At 41.5% G+C, this 20,725-nt stretch overlaps 1 protein-coding gene across 1 annotated transcript in view; it reads right to left on the reverse strand.

Moving 5' to 3' along the window:
- Positions 1-5,204: 5,204 nt before the first annotated feature.
- The window catches only part of LOC106573766 (myocyte enhancer factor 2aa), a 131,446-nt gene continuing 115,925 nt past the window's right edge, over positions 5,205-20,725 (reverse strand). The window contains 7 exon segments of the mRNA XM_045697145.2: positions 5,205-5,443; positions 5,446-5,618; positions 5,795-5,918; positions 6,078-6,201; positions 9,324-9,347; positions 11,286-11,470; positions 13,875-13,922. Coding sequence (XP_045553101.2) covers positions 5,247-5,443; positions 5,446-5,618; positions 5,795-5,918; positions 6,078-6,201; positions 9,324-9,347; positions 11,286-11,470; positions 13,875-13,922 — 875 coding nt within the window. The 3' untranslated portion in view covers positions 5,205-5,246.

A 20,725-nucleotide genomic window follows, 5' to 3' on the forward strand; every position in this document is an offset into this window, starting at 1 on the left:
CTATTTCACTGGCTGTTGAATAGTGTGTCACGTCCCACATACCCCAGAGAGGTTAAAGTATTTTTACTTAAGCACTTTACACCACTGCATTGTATCGCCGACCTTCTGCCAAGTCACTTTCTAGCCCAAAGGCTGGCAGATGGTGATATTGAGTCATTTCATCTTATCGTCGAAAAGGAATTTATGCAGCTGCCTATACACTCGTACTCTGTGGTGGAAAATGGTGTTTCATAAAAATGTATGCATCTTTTCCATGTTTTCTTCTGCCTTCTCGCCATTAAATCGTATTAAGGAGGAAATCGACGCCTTTGCAGCCTGAATGGAGAATGCTGAATTTACGAACCGGTTCACGGGGGATATGAGTCTATAGCCAGTTACTAACATTAACCTTGGATGGTAAGATGAAATGACTCAATATCGCCATCTGCCGGCCTTTGGGCTACTCACCTTTCAGATTGTTTGTGGACTGATTTTGGACTGATCAGATGCTGTGTTGTGGGGTGTTGTCCTAATATCTTTATCCATTGAATGCTTGTGATTTTACAGGGTATATCCTGATATTGTGAAATGTATTGGCTATTTGGTATATTGGCTTTAGAGAAATATTGATTATAGGATTACATATTATTGATGAAATAGCCTACCTGTTCAGTTATAGGCGATCTGCCTAGTTTGGAGGGCCTCTGCAGAAGCCTGTCATAGCTTCAGTTATTGGCTATTTCGATTATTCTTTGTTATTTTGAAAGTCTACGTAGGACAGAGTTCATCAACGTCTTGTAAATACTTGTGGATCCAGCTTACCTTCTAGCCCAAAACCTGTAAATATACAACAGCATGGTGCACCTGATTCCATCTGACTATTTATGCTTCACACACCCTGACAGTAGGGTCCTCCTATTTTACTGGTAGTATTAATGTTAGCATATGATGGCTAATAAATGTATCGATTATGGTCAGGCTATGCAGGAGTTCCAGAATATGTTTCACATCCACCTGCCAGTTAGCATTGGTACTGCACAACTGTAGTTCAACATTCCTGCCTGTTTGTACACTGACTATATGAAACATTAGGAACACCTTCCTAATATTGAGTTGAACCCCCACCTTTGCCCTCAGAACAGCCTCAATTGGTCGGGGCATGGACTGTACAAGGTGTTGAGTGTTCCACAGGGATGCTGGCCCACTTTGACTACAATGTTTGCAGTTCTTGTCACAAACCGGTGTGCCTGGCACCTGCTACCATACCCAGTTCAAAGGCACTTAAATATTTTGTCATGCCCATTCACCCTCTGAATGGCAAACATGCACAATCCATTTCTCAATTGTCTCAAATCCTTCTTTAACCCGTCTCCTCCCCTTGAAGTGGATTTAACAATTTAACATCAAAATAAGGTGACATCAATAAGGAATCATAGCTGTCACCTGATCAGTCTATGTCATGGAAAGAGCAGGTGTTTTTAAGGTGTTGTATACGCAATGTATAATAGCCTGTAGTGTCTGCATGAAGGTTTTCCAAAAAGATCAATGACAATGTGAACTATTCTGTTTGAAAACGCACTTCCTGCACTTCTGTATTATGAGAGCCAACTTGTGCTGACCTTTTGTGAACATAAAATGATGCATGTAAATAATTGGGACACTTTCCTCTCCATCACTCCCATATGAAGGCACATAAAGTTAGTGGTTAAGCATACATTGAGGTGTTTAATAAAGCTGACAGTCTCTATTGTTTGGGACTTCACAGGTGGACAAAATCTAGGTAAGAGAGTTGTTCACTTCATTTTATACAGGATGAGTGAGAGAACCTAAAATACACAGTAAAAGCCAATAGTTTTACTTTTAGTGAATGTAGAATACAAATTTGTACAACAATCTCTAGCTTGGTATCTTAGTCATTCAATAAAAAGTTCACTAGAATATTTATTGTATAATGAAGATAAAACAACACATTCAAGGGAAATAAAATGCAGATTAACTTAAAATTCTCTCTTGATTTTGAAACAGTTTGTTTCACTCATGGCAACAAAGTCCAGCTTGTGCCGCCAAACGGTTTGAGCATCCAAACCGCAAACAGCTTCTTTACGTGAACTATTAACTACAACAATTACCAAACACATAGTTCTGTTTTGTAAAAGCCATAAAGCAAAGCAGTGTAGGCTTACTCTCGCAAAGCAAAGTGAAGAAAGTACTTCAAACAAAGTTCTGTTGTCTCCTTAAATCCTTTTCTTTCACATTCAATAGTTGTGCATGTTTTTACACAGCACATAGACCAAAAGAGCAAGTCTATCCCTTTACATTCTCAATACATTCCTTGTGTGAATCTGATTTCAGGGGAGTGCAGGGTGGGCAAGATTATCCAGTTTATGTACTGTAATGTATGTCAGCTTCTTTAGCTGTAGGGGTGCAGGTTTGTAGCTTTGTGAGGCTTTTCTTGATGTATAACATGAGTAATTCTTTGGGATAAGGCTATTTTCTAACCGTGCATATAAAGAGTGAACCTAGAAAAATTCCCTGATATCCTATCAAGTGCTAAAGTGTGCATGTAATTGTGTGATGAAGCTATAAAAAAGACTGCTACTGCCTTTTAAGAATAGTGTAATGGTATTATTGCTATTCTGTAACCTGAAATGTTAAATTTGATATTAATAAGTTATGTTGTGTTTGTTATGCATGTCTAAAATATTTCTGAATTGATCAAGACTGAGGAAAACAATGTGTGTTCAAAAAGGTTTACATGATTTAAAATTGATGTGCAACTGTCTATCAAGCTCCCTCACACAGTGGCACTTAAGGACTAAAGGTTAACAGTCATATTTTCATCTGCTCAGGCCCTGTAGGCACTAAGCACATAGTTCCTACTTCATCATATCCGCAAATCTTCATTCTAGTACTGAGGGTGACTATATGGGACTTGCAATAACATCTAATAGTAGACTGGACCCTTTAAGTGACATTTTGTTGGGGTCCCATCTGGACAGAGTATGAGTTGTAAACTACATAGATCACTATTGGCTTATGGCCAACTGCTATGGATCAAATGAAAGGGGTGGAGGTGGGCATGGAGAAGAAACACACAAGGGAAAATATAGCAAATATAAAGAGAGACTCCTTTTGTACAACACAATTCTCAAACAAATGTGTGCAATCCAGCAGTGTGAGATCAAGTCAATTCAGTTGCATTGTCTCTACTATGTTTTAGCTGCTGAATTCTCTGACACTTTGCCACTGTGAGGATTGGGCATAATGAAACCAGGGCCACCTGTAACAGACAATGACCTACATGCCTCTGCATGTAGGTCTGATATGCTCACACAGGCAAACATACAACAGTGAAACAGAAAATGGCTGTTTCCCCTCACCAGTACTACACCCTGTTTATGACATCATGATTTCTGGATTATTCATTTCCTACTAGTGATGGGGCATTTACAAAGGTTATTTTACTGTGCCAATTTATAAAATGGATACATTTTATACATAATCATGACTGAGATGTACATTTAGGCTATGATATTTACAACGTTTGTAACTTAGTTTACTCAATGTGAAAAAATTCACCAGAGTGATCTATCAATGGATAATTGAATTAACCATAAATAGGTTTATTGGCATGGTTCATGAAATGGCATGTCTTTCGATTGAGCTAAGCACAATCACAATGGGCGGTTTTTCAATGCTGAGATGGGACCTTGGGTTTGAAAGTTGGCAGAGTATCCAGCAGCTGCAGGTAAATAGTTAACACAATAGAAGGAACCATGTTATCCTTAGCATTGCGATTTTCCTTCACAACATACGGTATACAGGAACTTTAACCTCACAGCACTGTTATTACAATTTCCTAGGGACAGACATTCACCACTATTAAAGGGAAAATGACCCAAAAAACTATTCTCTGGAAATAAATCCACTGATTTAAAACGGTAATAACAAAATTTTAAAGAAAGCACAGTATAATTAACAAAATAGTAAATATTAACCAGTGAATACTCTACTTAATAAGGATCTCGCTGGGTAAACATGGCAGTAATCCACAAAAATATACCTTTTTCTTGAATCTGGTGATGGTACAATACATACGTACTTAGCTACACCAAGGTGATAAATATTAAAGTTGCTATTTACATAACAAAAGAAAACATTTGGCTCAAATTTAGAATTTTACAAACAGAACAGCAAGTGTTCATGGCTTTAGATATTGATTCAAGATCTGGCTTGCATGTCTTCATATTGGTTGTAACAGAGCACAGTAAAAACATAACTAGGATAAACAATTGTTTTTGAGAGAATTGCTAGGAAAACATAGCTACAAAATAACAGAAATAAACATACAGTACAGCTTTGGCTTACATTACCAATGAATTGTTGGAGCAATGAGAATATTTCTTACTATTACTATGCTACCAGTTCAACTGGACGATTTCCCATTATCTTAATTTCCCATATCAGGTTATAAAATGAATATGTTATTATTGCAATATACTTTTCCTCTCTTTTAGAACTAATCACATGACTCTGAGCCATGTCCTTCCCATACATGATAGCTTTTCCTGTCTCAAACTCCACGAGAGAAATTCTAGCTCTTTCAAATTAAAAACAACTATGTTGTAGTCTCTGAGGTCGATTTTGTTTTAAAATTAGATTTCACATCGATTTGATTTAATAACTTAATAGAAGAGACAAACTGAGTCAACATTGTATGAGATTAAAGGTGTATGCGGTTACACCATCATGTTGTGAAACTTGAGCTCTAACAGTGGACGCCACAAGCAGGGGCCCTCAGCCAGTAGGCAACACTCTGACTTTCTTTGATTGTTTGCAACTTGCAAAAACAGCAACTACAAGTAAGTGCCAGACTAGACCAGTGACTACAATAAACTAGATTGTTTCATTATTTTTTTTTCTTTGAACATCGGACTCCTGAAAACATAATCTGATTGCACCCAGTACCTGATAACGTCTGTTTGTGTACATAATTCAGTCCAACTACTTGAATGCTCTTCTTATTCATGTGAGACGTATTTAATTTAGATATGTCCTTTAATTGTATTTGCCATTCTCCTTCTTACAAAATGAAATGGAGTTAAATAATAATGTTATAATGATAACTATAAGGACCTTTCCTACCCCATCCATCTCTCCCCCAAGTCTACCCTCTCCCTTCCTCCCTCCCTCCCTACCCCCCCCCCCCCCCCCCCCCCCCCCCCTCCATCTGACTAGCTGGTGACTGGAGGCTTGACCAGGTGGCTCTATGTCACCCAGGTGTCCATGCGCATGCGCTTGACAGAAGGGCTCGCCCTGTTGTCCTCGGTGCCGGCCGGGGGTCTGCCCAGCCCCATGGAGGAGGAGTGGAAGTCTGGCCGGTGGTCCTCGCGGTCGCTGCCATCGTACGAGCTGCAGGAGGAGCTGAGGCTGTCCACTGGCGAGCGGCCCAGGTCCTGCCGGCCGGACGCCGCTGCTGCTGCTGCTGCTGCTGCTGATGCCGCTGCTGTTGCTGCTGCTGATGGAAGCCAGAGGGGGTGACGCGCTCCCGCGGAGGGGAGATGGGTTCTGACTTGATATTGATGTTTTGGCTGGTGTTGATAGAGAGGTTGGAGCCCTGAGGTAGGTGACCACCACCCCTGTGAGAGAAACAGCACGGGCTCAGTGACCATTTGGAAAGTGACATAGATCAGGTTCTTGGAGTGGTGGTTGGAAAAGGGATATTTGAAGGAGTACAAGCTATGTACTTTGAATGTGTGTTCATGTGTGGGCTTCTTAATGTGTATGTGCATGTGTTTGCTAGTGTGTTACTCACACCAAAGAGCTGAGAGCTGCCTGGCCCAGTTGATGTTGTTGCCATGCCGACACGGAGCCCAGAGAGAGCCCTGGAGAGCCGAAGCCCTGTAGGGAGGAGATCTCTGCACTGCTCAGGGAGTACTCTGCAACAACAACAGCACCAGAGAACAGTGAGTTACACACACTCCCCCTGCCACTGCTACTGCAGCAACAACTCTCTCCACAGGAGACCAGACCAATCAGTAACAGCCAGGCAGGCATGGATGAGGCAGCCGTGGCAGGGGACAGACGGGTAGACTCACCGGTGTTGTAAGCAGTGGGCATGCCTGAGTATACCAGGCCTTGAGGGGGCAGGCTGGGGGTGGTGACAGACACTACTGGGGTGGCCAGTGGCTGGGACTGGGTGCTGCTTAGCCTTTGGGTGTTCTGCAAACAGAACCAGGAAAACACAGATGTAATGAACAAAGCAACAGTATGGCCCTATAGGGCTTACTGTAGTGAACCCAAATTATACAAAATGTCAGTTGTTATAGATTACATTTTTTATATGTTTTTAAGTAGTAACTTGATAAAGACCATTATTATTGTGACAGTGGACAAATGTGTTGCGATACTACTTTCCACCAAGAGGTGGCATTGTAGCTTCATGTCACATGTAGCTACAATCCAGATAACATATTGAGGCTTGTTATATGACAACGGCTTGACAATATGCGCAATAAGCATAAAACTCAATCCCATTAAGTAAAGACATTGCATGTTTTTATCCAATATTGAGAAGAGGGCTGTTGTTTGTGGATGAATCTCTTAACAGATATTCAATGTAGGGATTATGGATAAGGGAATATAGTTTTGAAGTATGATATCGTTTTACCATATACAATAGTGGGATTGGTGCTGATATGCAATCTTTTCATATTCAATTTTCCATACAAGCTAAGGCAAATGCTCTTCAGCACTCAAGTTGTTTACAGATGGCAGATTTCTTAAGTCTAATACAAAAAGAGACGGGTCCTACATTTGGATAATATACAGTAGCTACTACTAACTCCTTTAAAACCGCGATCCTGGCTGCAGTGGCTGGCATGCTGTCCCAAGCACACAGTCACACACAACGCAGTGCCTTCATGCAGCAGCAACAGGACCACACAAGCTCTGAGGCAGCCAACAACACTCACCAGGCCCACACACTCACACAGGACTCATTTCCCACAATTTATAAATCTATGCATGCTTTATTCAAATCTTCTGAGGATATAACATTCTGTCCATTATGTACCTCTATCAACTTTGAATGCTACACTTGTTTGTTCTGATCTAAAAGTGAGACATACAGTGCATTCGGAAAGTATTCAGACCACTTCCCCTTTTCCACATTTTGTTACGTTACAACCGTTATTCTAAAATGGATTGAATACAAATGTTTCATCAATCTACACACACTACCCCATAATGACAAAGCGAAAACAGGTTTTTGACATTTTTGCAAATGTATTAAAAATAAAAAAACAGACCCTTTGCTATGTGACTCAAAATTGAGCTCCGGTGCATCCTGTTTCCATAGATCATCCTTGAGATATTTCAACAACTTGATTGGAGTCCACCTGTACTATATTAAATTGATTGGACATGATTTGGAAAGGCACACACCTGTCTACATAAGATCCCACAGGTAACAGTGTATGTCAGAGCAAAAACCTAGCGATGAGGTCGAAGGAATTGTCCATAGAGCTCTGAGACAGGATTGTGTCGAGACACAGATCTGGGGAAGGGTACCAAAAAATGTCTACAGTAATGAAGGTCCCCAAGAACATAGTGGCCTCCATCATATAGTGGCCAGACGGAAGCCACTCCTCAGTAAAAGGCACATGACAGCCCACTTGGAGTTTGCCAAAAGGCACCTAATGGCCAAGATTCTCTGCTCTGATGAAACCAAGATTTAACTCTTTGGCCTGAATGACAAGCGTCACGTCTGGAGGAAACCTGGTACCATCCATTCGGTAAAGCATGGTGGTGGTAGCATCATACTGTGTGGATGTTTTTCAGAGGCAGGGACTGGGACACTAATCAGGATCGAGGGAAAGATGAATGGAGCAAAGTACAGAGAGATCCTTGATGAAAACCTGCTCCAGAGCGCTCAGGACCTCAGGCTGGGGCAAAGGTTCACCTTCCAACAGGACAACAACCCTAGGCACACAGCCAAGACAACAGAGTGACTTCTGGACAAGTCTCTGAATGTCCTTGAGTGTCCCAGCCAGAGCCCAGAATTGAACCCGATCGAACATCTCTGGAGAGACCTGAAAATAGCTGTGCAGCGATGCTCCCCATCCAACCTGACCGCGCTTGAGAGGATCTGCAGAGAAGAATGGGAGAAACTCCCAAAATACAGCTGTGCCAAGCTTGCAGCATCATACCCAAGAAGACTCGAGGCTGTAATCACTGCCAAAGGTGCTTCAACAAAATACTGAGTAAAGGGTCTGAATACTTATGTAAATGTGATATTTCTGTTTTACATCTGTTATAAATTTGCAAACATTCCTAAAAACCTGTTTTTGCTTTGTCATTATAGGGTATTGTATGTAGATTGATTTATGAAAAAAACAATTTCATAAAATTTAGAATAAGGCTGTAACATAACAAAATGTAGAAAAAGTCAAGGGGTCTGAATACTTTCCAAATGCACTGTATTTTCTGGCACCTGATAGAGGCAAAATGACATTTAGCATGAGCAGCAGGACTGTTTGGGATCTGGGTGGGAATAACATCAAGAGACACCTTTACTCAATCAGTGTAGCAAACACATAAGGCATATCCTTATGATTTGATATGGTTACTTGTAATATAGTGCAGCTGTGGGTTACATTTGAGGCAATATTGCATCATGACAGTTTGATAAATATCCGCTGCTCCTATTCTCTCCAACGAGGTGACATCATCAAAAACAAACTTCTGAGACTTAATCCACAATGAAGTAATCTGCCCCTCCCCATTAGAACAATTAATCCAAGATCTGAAATCTCTTCTTGGGAAGTTACTTTGGAATTTTTGTGATATTACGAAACCTTTCGTTTTGACTAAATAATATTTGATGTCTGTCCTAACTACTTTCTTGAAGTAACCAGACACAAGATTGATGTAGGACCTGTCTGATAGTTCTAGTGAACATGTGCATCGTGTGCTCACTCGCAAACAAACAGAAACACACACAAACCCCAGCAGGATGTCTGGCATTCCCTGAACAACACATGGGAGTGGCGGTGCACAGCACATTAGACAGGTTGAGGCATCTTTAACAGGCCAGGCCTAAAACATGCAGTGACACACTGATGCTGTTGTTCATTTCTCAATTTAGTCTTTATAAAAATAAAATGCATTCAAATCAAATCAAATATATTCAATAAACTCAGTTCAAGTTATTCAAATCTACAGTTCAAGTACAGCTGTCACTCCTGAACACGTATTACTGATCTATATGCCTCTTTCTGTTGTTGTTACGATTTAAAGCGTGCTCATTCAGCCATTTTTCTCAGGCATTTCTTAAAACTCACCAAATCCATTTCCTCTTCCTCTGACTGCTCTCAACAGAAGAGAAGAAGAGAGGCAGGGTTACAAGAGAAGGTCAGGATGGCTTCTACAGTCACCCTTTTGATGTTGAAATCCAAAGTCCTAATTGCCTGATTGTATTCCACAACTAAAAGTCATCTAGACGTGCCTGACCTCTAGACTTAAAAATTCACTCTGTCCTCCGCTATTCATGTTACCTTGCGAAACCCTCTTTGTCAAATGCAATGTCAATCCATTTCTTTGTGGACTCATGAACTTCCCTGAAATACTTTGGATAGAAGAGTCTGCTAAATGACCATGTTATAACACTTTAGCATTGTGTTTGTGACCATTTCAGAGTTTGACCTATGATTGTGGATCCACCACTATTCGCTACAGAAGGTTACTGATGTAAAACCGAAATGGATAAACTCTAAGGTGAAGAGTTTAAGTCAGCAAGCTCACTTTGACTTGGACTTAACCTCACATTGAATAAGTTCTTAACCTCTCATGCATCAATACATAACTATGTCAATCTAATTACTTCATCAATCCTGAGGCTCTAACGTGACTCATTTGGAAGGCTCTCCACTTTCAAATAAACTGTGTTCAAGAAACTAAAACTGACTAGTTAGGTCAACTCAATGAAAAACTGTAAAGTAACTAAATCTTTGTAGCTCATATAAAGTTGTCAACGAGGTACCAGTCAATGTAATATATTGATACAGTACTACTAAGCCTGCATATTGTGCATTTTTGTTTCACCTTGGGATTACTGGGGTCTCTCTGTATGTGAGGCCTAATGTTCTGCTACACAAGAGACTAACTGGAAGCCCCTCTTCCAACTTCCCTGTGCCCTGGCCAGGACTGTCTTAATACCACACTCAATCAATAGCATCAGGAAGACACGACAAGGGCGACAAGATATTATCTGGCTCACACTGGGCCCCTGATTAAGCCTTCATCCCCACTCTGTCACACTGAGATGTGATTAATTTAATACCATTATGGCCTAATGACAGGCTGTCTGCAGACCTGCCAGCCCCCAAAGCCCCCTATCTGGAATGTTGCGTTTCCACTGACAGAGCAGAGCAGGCCCTCCCTTTCGTCTCAATACTACTGACACATTCAGGACTTCTAAATTCTCTCTGTCTGAACCATTCTACCAGTTAGATCTAAAATAATGCTTTGTCTTTGTGACGTGTGGAGCTCTACCACTTCCAGATGCTGGCATGGTAACAGTACCATACACATGTTGATTCCCTGCTCCAGGCTGGTGGATGGATGCCCACGCCACGGGCACCCCTGATCCAAACAACGCCTCTGTCTCTTGGAGGAACTCCCGTTGCTGAGAGCTCCAGCAACATGCAGGTTGGAAAGAGTCTATTACTGGCCAATTTCAGAACACTTTTTCCTCTTTCCTTTTCTTCTCATTTAGATTGATGAGACAGTCTAGTGCAGCCTCCGGTGCTCTGTACCTTCATTATAATAATTAGAGAGGGCCTATCATTTCAATATGAATAATTGAGTGACTGGGCCTCAGAAATATAGACCAACTAGCTATAGTGCTGTTTGTGTTCTTGGCACTGTCCAGAATCTTGCTCCTGTAGGTGATCAAATAAAAATGCAGCATGAGAACGAATGCCACTTGCTGATTGCTGTTGATGGAAGTGAAACTAAGCTGCACGTAAACCAGTCCCACCAGGAAGAAAGGGGTCCTCAGACAGCACTGATATCCTCAGGACATTGTCTTCTGCTCCAAAACATTTCCAGCATGGCACGCTACACCACAATGATACGGTCACGATCCTGTGTAGGGAAAATAAAACTCCCTCTGTTGCACACATGTGAGGGGAAAGGAGAATGCTTCTAAGCCAGAATCTGAGCCGGCCCTAGGACTGAGAGATACATAGTGTTCCTACAGTCTGCTCATGTGCAGTGAGGAGTGGGGACTGTAGGCTACTCACCAGTGGGGGCATCATGCCTTTGCTGGATGGGGGGATCACCACTCTCAGGTCTGGCTTGCGGTTTCCCATCCCCATGTTCACTCCAGGGGGCGGTGGAGACTTGGTGGGCATGACTTTCCCCAGGCCGTTCCCGCTGGGTGTGCCCAGGAGTCCCGGAGAGCCCCTGGAGTTGACAAAGCCACTCCCTGGAGAGACACACAGAGACAGAAGCCATCACAGGACTGTGAGCCACCACAACAACAGGCATCTGCCAAATCTCCAACCATTTAAAGCTGCATAGCTTGCTACGGCACGCAACGTTAAGTGTTCCCAACCCTCTGGGAAGTTTTAATAGACTCTGATAATTATCCTGCACATTTACCAAAATAAAATGTCCATTTCAGAATTGATGAGCCTTTCATTCTTCCTGTGAGTGACGATATCAAAGTCAACTCCTTGTATCCTGGGATGAGGAGCAATTCACTTAACAAATGTACTGTGACTGCTGTTTAAGGTGGGAATAGCAAGCCATTACAGTTGGGTAAAACACTTTGCTAAAAGATTGTTACTTTTTTTTAAAGTGACAATATGGGAATACTATGTCTGGCTACGCAAAACTATGTACTCATAGTACTGTATTCGTGGTACTACATACATTTGTGTGAACTGTAATTTCCTTGTTTTACTCTAATGGTAGATTTACAGAAGAATGAGTCATAAGGCTGGTTTACCCCCCACCCAGAGTCATTTCCTGTGGCAGCAGCTCTAAAACAAAGTGAAAGAAAGCACAGGGCAATGACACCATCTCAGAGCTGATCAGGAGAAGGATCATTACAGTGCATGTCACACCATGCATATATGGAATGGAACTGATGTGAGGTATATATGCAATGAAATTAATGAAATGCTTTTTTTAAAGCTTTTTTTTTAAAGATTACAGATAGTACAATATTTTATTTGAAACAGAGGGATGAAAGAATCTATGCTATCTATTATTTCATCAACAGATCAGTGACACAATTCAACAAGTAACTGAGTACTCCATTGTGTTGTATAGAGCCTAGTGAAACACAAGCCAACTGCAGAATAAGCAGGACCTCGCTCTGTGAAATAATGGAACAATCACCTCTCTAGCTACAGATAAGAAACACCACAATACATGGCCAAATAAACAGTTATGAGACATACAATGGTATCTCACAGCTGAATCAACAGCATACGCAATGCAAACTACTATAGCTCCCAGCACTCGCTTTCATCTTATACTGGAAGTGACTGCTGCAAAATCCAAGGTGCACGCATATAATTAGCCATGTAAATGCCGTATACCTAAAAATAGCAGACACTGCTATTGCTTATGGCAAAACATCCAATACGTTAACATAAGCATAGGTTCATTGGAGGACAAGTACCATCTGGGTCAACAACCGTTGCAAAGAAAATATCTTCACTATCGGAAATTTGATAAGTCAGTGCAAATCAGAATTCTTTATTTCTAAGAAAGATAAATTATTTTCTGAAAGGCAAACTCTGGTTGTGGAATTCCACATAGAGGTTTCTTCTCTTCTCGGCTCTACTCAGAAACCATTGTGGGAGTGGGCGGGCAAATCAAGTGAGGCAATATCTGGGCTGGAGTTTGGGAGGGGGAGGGTCCTATCTTGCTTGATATGACTGTAAAAGTTGCAGCAACACAGCTTTCTGATAATGATCAGGCTATGATATCATTGTAAGGAATCCGTCCAAAATGAAAATCTTTTGTAGCACAAACGTGGATGTGTAGGCAGTAACTAGGTCCTAACGGAGGAGAAACATGCTCCTTGAAGCTAATTTGACATGGACTAAAGCCAGTTGTGCACAAAAGCAACATGCAGAATAACTGTAGTGTACAGATGACCATGCCTAAAAATTGCTGATGAAGAAAATACTTAAATGTAATTAGTGCCAGCATCCCTTTTAGACCTTTAAATGGTTTCTAAATGGGGCACTGTTACAAGACAGAAACAACTATTTTTACCTCACAGTTCATTTTAAAATGATCACAAGAGGGGAGCCAAGCCTTTTGGCAGAAACATGTTTGTGGATTTGTTTTCTGTGTGTTATCTGAACCAGAATGGTTCTTCAGCCATCAAATCCTCAGTGAATGACCCCAGGACATATACAATGATGTTTAGTTTCTGTTTGGGTAAATAAATCTACTTTTTGTTGTAAGTAATTAACACCGCCCACTGTGGGAGCAGGATTACATAAGAGGTTGTCTGTACCACTCAAACATTATGTTTTCATCTGAACGTAAGACAAAATAAACTCTGACTAAATCGTGCTTTCACTAAAATGAACCGTAGAGCAAGTGAGGCAGATCTGACCAGTCCTGACTGTCATTAAGCAAACACCAGAGGAACATGAGTCTCAGTGAGGGGAGAGAATACACATTAACGAGAAAAGATTAATGGGTGTGAATCAAGAGCCTCTAATAGATTAAGTGGAAAGGAGAGCAAATTATAATTAATGAGCCTGGACAGAAACTCTTTAGCGGGTGCTCTGGTATTGATTTGACTCAGGAAACAGAGAGCAAGGCCACAGTATGTGAGAGATTACAGTACAGTCACTCACTCGGTAGTTGTTCCAAGAACGCCAATCCATATTTCACTTGGAAAGCCCCTTAACATAAAACAAATACAGTTTAGAATGCTTTTTAAATAAATAAAAAACATACATATTGGAAGTGGTAATCTACTGGGAACACCTACGGCTTCCACGGTTGTCTAGAAATAAAGGAATAATATGTTCAAATAGACTCTTTTTGACACACAAACATCCCTTGTAATTGCTCTACAAGAGAGTGTAACGCTCCAGCATTAATGAAATAATCTGCACAATTTGCAGGCATATTGCACAACAGAGAGAAGAGTGACATCCTGACAAGCTCTCATTCTGAATGCTCAACAGAGTGGGAATAGAGAGTGCATGGCAAGAGTGGAACCATGTGCAAAGCAGCCCTAATGCATTGAGCAGTGTGACTTTATGACATAAACAATTCTACATTGGATTGCTAATTAGGTGTACATATAGAACACCTGCTCATTCAAGAGTTTTTCTTTATTTTTAATATTTTCTACATTGTAGAATAATAGAAGACATCAAAACTATGAAATAGAACCTATGGAATCATGTTGTAACCAAAAAAGTGTTAAACAAATCAAAATATATTTTATATTTGAGATTCTTCAAATAGCCCCCCTTTGCCTTGATGACAGCTTTGCACTCTCTTGGCATTCTCTCAACCAGCTTCATGAGGTAGTCACCTGGAATGCATTTCAATTAACAGGTGTGCCTTCTTTAAAGTTAATTTGTGGAATTTTCTTTCCTTCTTAATGCATTTGAGCCAATCAGTTTTGTTGTGACAAGGTAGGGGGGTATACAGAAGATAGCCCTATTTGGTAAAAGACCAAGTCCATATTATGGCAAGAACAGCTCAAATAATCAAAGAGAAACGACAGTACATCATTACTTTAAGACATGAAGGTCAGTCAATACGGGAAATCAAGAAAGTTTCTTCAAGTGCAGTCGCAAAAACCATCAAGCGCTATGATGAAACTGGCTCTCATAAGGACCGCCACAGGAATGACCCAGAGTTACCTCTGCTGCAAAGGATAAGTTCATTAGAGATACCAGCCTCAGAAATTGCAGCCCAAATAAATGCTTCACAGAGTTCAAGTAATAGACACATATCAACATCAACTGTTCAGAGGAGACTGCATAAATCAAGCCTTCATGGTCGAATTGCTGCAAAGAAACCACTACTAAAGGACACCAATAAGAAGAAGAGACTTGCTTGTGCCAAGAAACATGAGCAATGGACATTAGACCAGTGGAAATTTGTCCTTTGGTCTGGAGTCCAAATTGGAGATTTTTTGTTCCAACCGCAGTGTTTTTTTGAGATGCAGTGTGGGTGAACGGATGATCTCCGCATGTGTATATCCCACCGTGAAGCATGGAGGAGGAGGAGTTATGGTGTGGGGGTGCTTTGCTCGTGACACTGTCAGTGATTTATTTAGAATTCAAGGCACACTTAACCAGCATGGCTACCCAAAGCATTCTGCAGCGATACGCCATCCCATCTGGTTTTGGCTTAGTGGGACTATCATTTGTTTTTCAACAGGACAATGACCCAACACACCTCCAGGCTGTGTAAGGGCTAATTTACCAAGAAGGAGAGTGATGGAGTGCCGCATCAGATGACCTGGCCTCCAGAACCACCCAGACCTCAATCAAATTGAGATGGTTTGGGATGAGTCGGGCCGCAGAGTTAAGGAAAAGCAGCCAACAAGTGCTCAGCATATGACGAAACTCCTTCAAGACTGTTGGAAAAGTATTCCAGGTGAAGCTGGTTGAGAGAATGTCAAGAGTGTGCAAGGCTGTCATCAAGGCAAAGGGTGGCTACTTCGAAGAATATCAAATATCAAATATATTTTGATTTGTTTTTGGTTACCACATGATCCCATGTTATTTCATAGTTTTGATGCTTTCACTATTATTCTACAATGTAGAAAATAGCAAAAATAAAGAAAAACCTTTGAATCAGTAGGTGTTCTAAAACGTTTGACCGGTAGTGTATACACTTGAAATCGGAAGTTTACATACACCTTAGCCAAATTCATTTAAACTCAGTTTTTCACAATTCCTGACATTTAATCCTAGTTAAAATTCCCTGTCTTAGGTCAGTTAGGATCAACACTTTATTTTAAGAATGTGAAATGTCAGAATAATAGTAGAGAGAATGATTTACTTCAGCTTTTATTTCTTTCATCACATTCCCAGTGGGTCAGAAGTTTAGATACACTCAATTAGTATTTGGTAGCATTACCTTAAAATTGTTTAAATTGGGTCAAAGGTTTCGGGTAGCCTTCCACAAGCTTCCCACAATAAGTTGGGTGAATTTTGGCCCATTCCTGCTGACAGAGCTGGTTGAACTGAGACACACTTTTTCAGTTCTGCCCACGAATTTTCTATAGGATTGAGGTCAGGGCTTTGTGACGGCCACTCCAATACCTTGACTTTGTTGTCTTTAAGCCACTTTGCCACAACTTTGGAAGTATGCTTGGAGTCATTGTCCATTTGGAAGACCCATTTGCGACCAAGCTTTAACTTCCTGACTGATGTCTTGAGATGTTGCTTCAATATATCCACAAAATGTTCCTGCCTCATGATGCCATCTATTTTGTGAAGTGCACCAGTCCCTCCTGCAGCAAAGCACCCCCACAACATGATGCTGCCACCCCCGTACTTCACGGTTGGGATGGTATTCTTTGGCTTGCAAGCCTACCCCTTTTTCCTCCAAACATAACGATGGTCATTATGAGCAAACAATTCTATTTTTGTTTCATCAGACCAGGACATTTCTCCAAAAAGCACGATCTTTGTCTCCATGTGCAGTTGCAAACCGAAGTCTGACTTTTTTAGTGCGGTTTTGGAGCAGTGGCTTCTTCCTTGCTGAGCGGCCTTTCAGGTTATGTCGATATAGGACTCGTTTTACTGTGAATATAGATACTTTTGTACCTGTTTCCTCCAGAATCTTCACAAGGTCCTTTGCTGTTGTTCTGGGATTGATTTGCACTTTTCGCACCAAAGTACGTTCATCTCTAGGAGACAGAACGTGTCTCCTTCCTTAGCAGTACGACGGCTGCGTGGTCCCATGGTGTTTATACTTGCGTACTATTGTTTGTACAGATGAACGGGGTACCTTCAGGCGTTTGGAAATTGCTCCCAAGGATGAACCAGACTTGTGGTGGTCTACAATTTTTTTTCTGAGGCCTTGGCTGATTTATTTTGATTTTCCCATTATGTCAAGCAAAGAGGGACTGAGTTTGAAGGTAGGCCTTCAAGTACATCCACAGGTACACCTTTAATTGACTCAAATTATGTCAATTAGCCTTTCAGAAACTTCTAAAGCCATGACATCATTTTCTGGAATTTTCCAAGCTGTTTAAAGGCACAGTCAACTTAGTGTATGTAAACGTCTGACCCACTGGAATTGTGATACAGTGAATTATAAGTGAAATAATATGTTTGTAAACAATTGTTGGAAAATTTACTTGTGTCATGCACAAAATAGATGTCCTAACCGACTAACAAGAAATTTGTGGAGTGATTGAAAAATGAGTTTTAATGACTCCAACCTAAGTGTATGTAAACTTCCAACTTCAACTGTACATATCACAGCTGCTTTAATTACATCCATATCATCTATGTTTGAGCAAAGCATGAGAAGTTCATATTATTGTGAGCCAAGGTCTAGGTCTTTGAACGAGAGCCAATACAGATGGCTCATTCTCTGTTCCTAGGCCGTCATTGAAAATAAGAATTTGATCTTAACTGACATGCCTAGTTAAATAAAGGTAAAATAAAAAATAAAAAAGATTTCAGACAGAACAATTTAAAATGAATTTCTATCAAAAACCTCTCTCTGAAAATATGTAATTAATATATATTTAAATTATAGCTATAACAATTTGCTTGCAAAACCAAAATACTGTACTTTGTGAGTGAATATTCAGACCCTGACTCACCTTTTGTCATGGTCACCAAGACCCAGGCTACTTTATGGAGCCCGGGGCTCTTCAAACATAATCTCAGTCCAATCTCCTTATCTATCATGATTCATGTCTGCAGGGCACTGGGACTGAGCCACTGCGAGACCTCTCCAGGAGGAATACTGGAGCCCTTTTCCCCTTATTTAAACACTGACTTTTGTGCTCCTCATGTGCTAGATGACCCTCTTTGTCGAGCCTCATTTACCCAAGTTAAACACTGTGTACATTTAGCACTGCCTGTAATGTTCTACGGGTGAAATTAATGTATGAAAATAGAAAATCCCATTTTCGCTTAACGTAAGATGTGGTGCATTAACAGAAACACACTTTCATGTTTTTGTTTTAATATTATTATGTCCTCAGATTGAAAACAGGCTCATGTTCATTCTGAATCAATACATACTCAATTCCAATCAAATGACAGACCTCTAATGTATTTCCTTCACACTGCTGCAGAAAGGAAACTATGACAACGGCTCTAAAAAGCTACAGCTTTCCAGCTGCAGTACTTATGCTTCCACAATGTGGAAGAGAGAAATGCTAAGGTGCAATGAGATGTCATGTCCATGGACAAAATAATTAATTTGCACTTTGTCAATATTAAGAGAGTTTTCTTTCCAAGGGCAAGAGCTGGCATGACAGGTAGGATTAGTGTTCGGATCAGGGCCACCATTCCCGAGGCTTAATCATTGATCCTGAGCATTTCCCAGGACATTCTCCATGCTTGTAAGCTCTTCTTAGTAGAGATATCAAGTCACACCACCGAGGGAGAAAAGAGAGCAACCAGTACAAGACAGGAGCATTCCGTCTGGTTTGTCCAAAAGGCCTCTCTTCTCCCAATAGCTGCTGCTTGTGAAAAATCTGAGCTATGTAAGAAATGGCCAGCTGACAGCAGCATTGAAGAGAGAGGTTTCTCTCCCAAGCAGTCTGTCTCTGCTGTTCCACCCAGTTTGGTACATACAACCCCATAACCTTACCGCTTACCCAGCACAGGGTCAGGGCTCGGAGCACTGCCAAAGACCAAATATAGACAGACCAAACATTTCACACAGCACTGACTCAGAGTATTGAATCACCTCACCAACCTCTGACTCAAACTTATACCCAGCATGTCTAGGCTCACGATTCAGGACAGAATTACATTTAAGATCTATAGCTTTAAAGGGATACTTCGTGATTTTGGCAATGAAGCCCTCTATCTACTTCACCAGAGTCAGATGAACTCATGGATACCATCTGTATGTCTCTGCATCCTGTAGGAAGGAAGTTAGAGGTAGTTTCGCAAGCCGATACTAACTAGCGTTGGTTACCATAGACTTCCAGTCATTGCGCTAATGCTAGTTAGCAATTCCGCTAACGATAATAAGAAACTTCCTTAAAACTCCACAGAGAGACATAAAAATGATATCCACAAGATCATCTGGCAAAGTTGATAAAGGGCTTACATTTTGGTTTTTTACCCCTTTTTCTCCACAATTTCGTGATATTCAATTGGTAGTTTACAGTCTTGTCCCAACTCCACTACAGACTCGGGAGAGGCAAAGGTCGAAAGCCATGTGTCCTCCGAAACACGACCCTACCAAGCCACACTGCTACTAGCTTAACCCGGAAGCCAGCCGCACCAATGTGTCGGAGGAAACACCGTCCAGCTGGCAACCACGGCTGGCCAAACCCTTCCCTAACCTGGACAATTGTGCGCCGCCTGCCTGGGATCGAACCCAGGTCTGCAGTGACGCCTCGAGCTGCAACATTTTTTATTTTACCTTTATTTAACTATTTAACTAGGCAAATCAGTTAAGAACAAAACTTATTTTCTGCCTAGGAAGAGTGGGTTAACTGCCTTGTTCAGGGGATGATCACTGTATGTGTGGTTCCCACCGAGAAGCATGGAGGAGGTGTGATGTTGTGGGGGTGCTTTGCTGGTGACAGTCTGTGATTTATTTAGACTTCAAGGCACAAGTAACTCAATTGCATCCTGTAGCTCTAACTCCAAACAGTTTTGGGACACTGTAAAGTCCATGGAGAATAAGAGCACCTCCTCCCAGCTGCCCACTGCACTGAGGCTAGGAAACACTGTCACCACCGATAAATCCACGATAATCGAGAATTTAAATAAGCATTTCTCTACGGCTGGCCATGCTTTACTCCTGGCTACCCCAACCCGGGCCAACAGCTCCGCACCCCCCACAGCTACTTGCCCAAGACTCCCCAGCTTCTCCTTCACCCAAATCCAGATAGCAGATGTTCTGAAAGAGCTGCAAAACCTGGACCCATACAAATCAGCTGGGCTAGACAATCTGGACCCTCTCTTTCTAAAATTATCTGCAGCCATTGTTGCAAACCCTATTACTAGTCTGTTCAACCTCACTTTTGTATCGTCCAAGATTCCCAAAGATTGGAAAGCTGCCGCGGTCATCCCCCTCTTCAAAGGGGGTGAAACTCTAGACCCAAACTGTTACAGACGTATATCCATCCTGCCCTGCCTTTCTAAAGTCTTTGAAAGCCAAGTTAACTGACCATTTCGAATCCCACCCCACCTTCTCTGCTTTGCAAACCGGTTTACGAGCTGGTCACGGGTGCACCTCAGCCACACTGAAGGTACTAAACGATATCATAACCGCCATCGATAAAAGATAGTACTGTGCAGCCGTCTTCATCGACCTGGCCAAGGCTTTCGACTCTGTCAATCACCGTATTCTTATCGGCAGACTCAACAGCCTTGGTTTCTCAAATGACTGCCTTGCCTGGTTCACCAACTACTTCTCAGATAGAGTTCAGTGTGTCAAATCGGAGGGCCTGTTGTCCGGACCTTTGGCAGTCTCTATGGGGGTACCACAGGGTTCAATTGTCGGGCCGACTCTTTTCTCTGTA

The sequence above is a fragment of the Salmo salar genome, chromosome 16 (genome assembly GCF_965601325.2).
Source record: "Salmo salar chromosome 16, fSalSal1, whole genome shotgun sequence".
In the NCBI taxonomy this organism is placed as follows: Eukaryota; Metazoa; Chordata; class Actinopteri; order Salmoniformes; family Salmonidae; genus Salmo; species Salmo salar.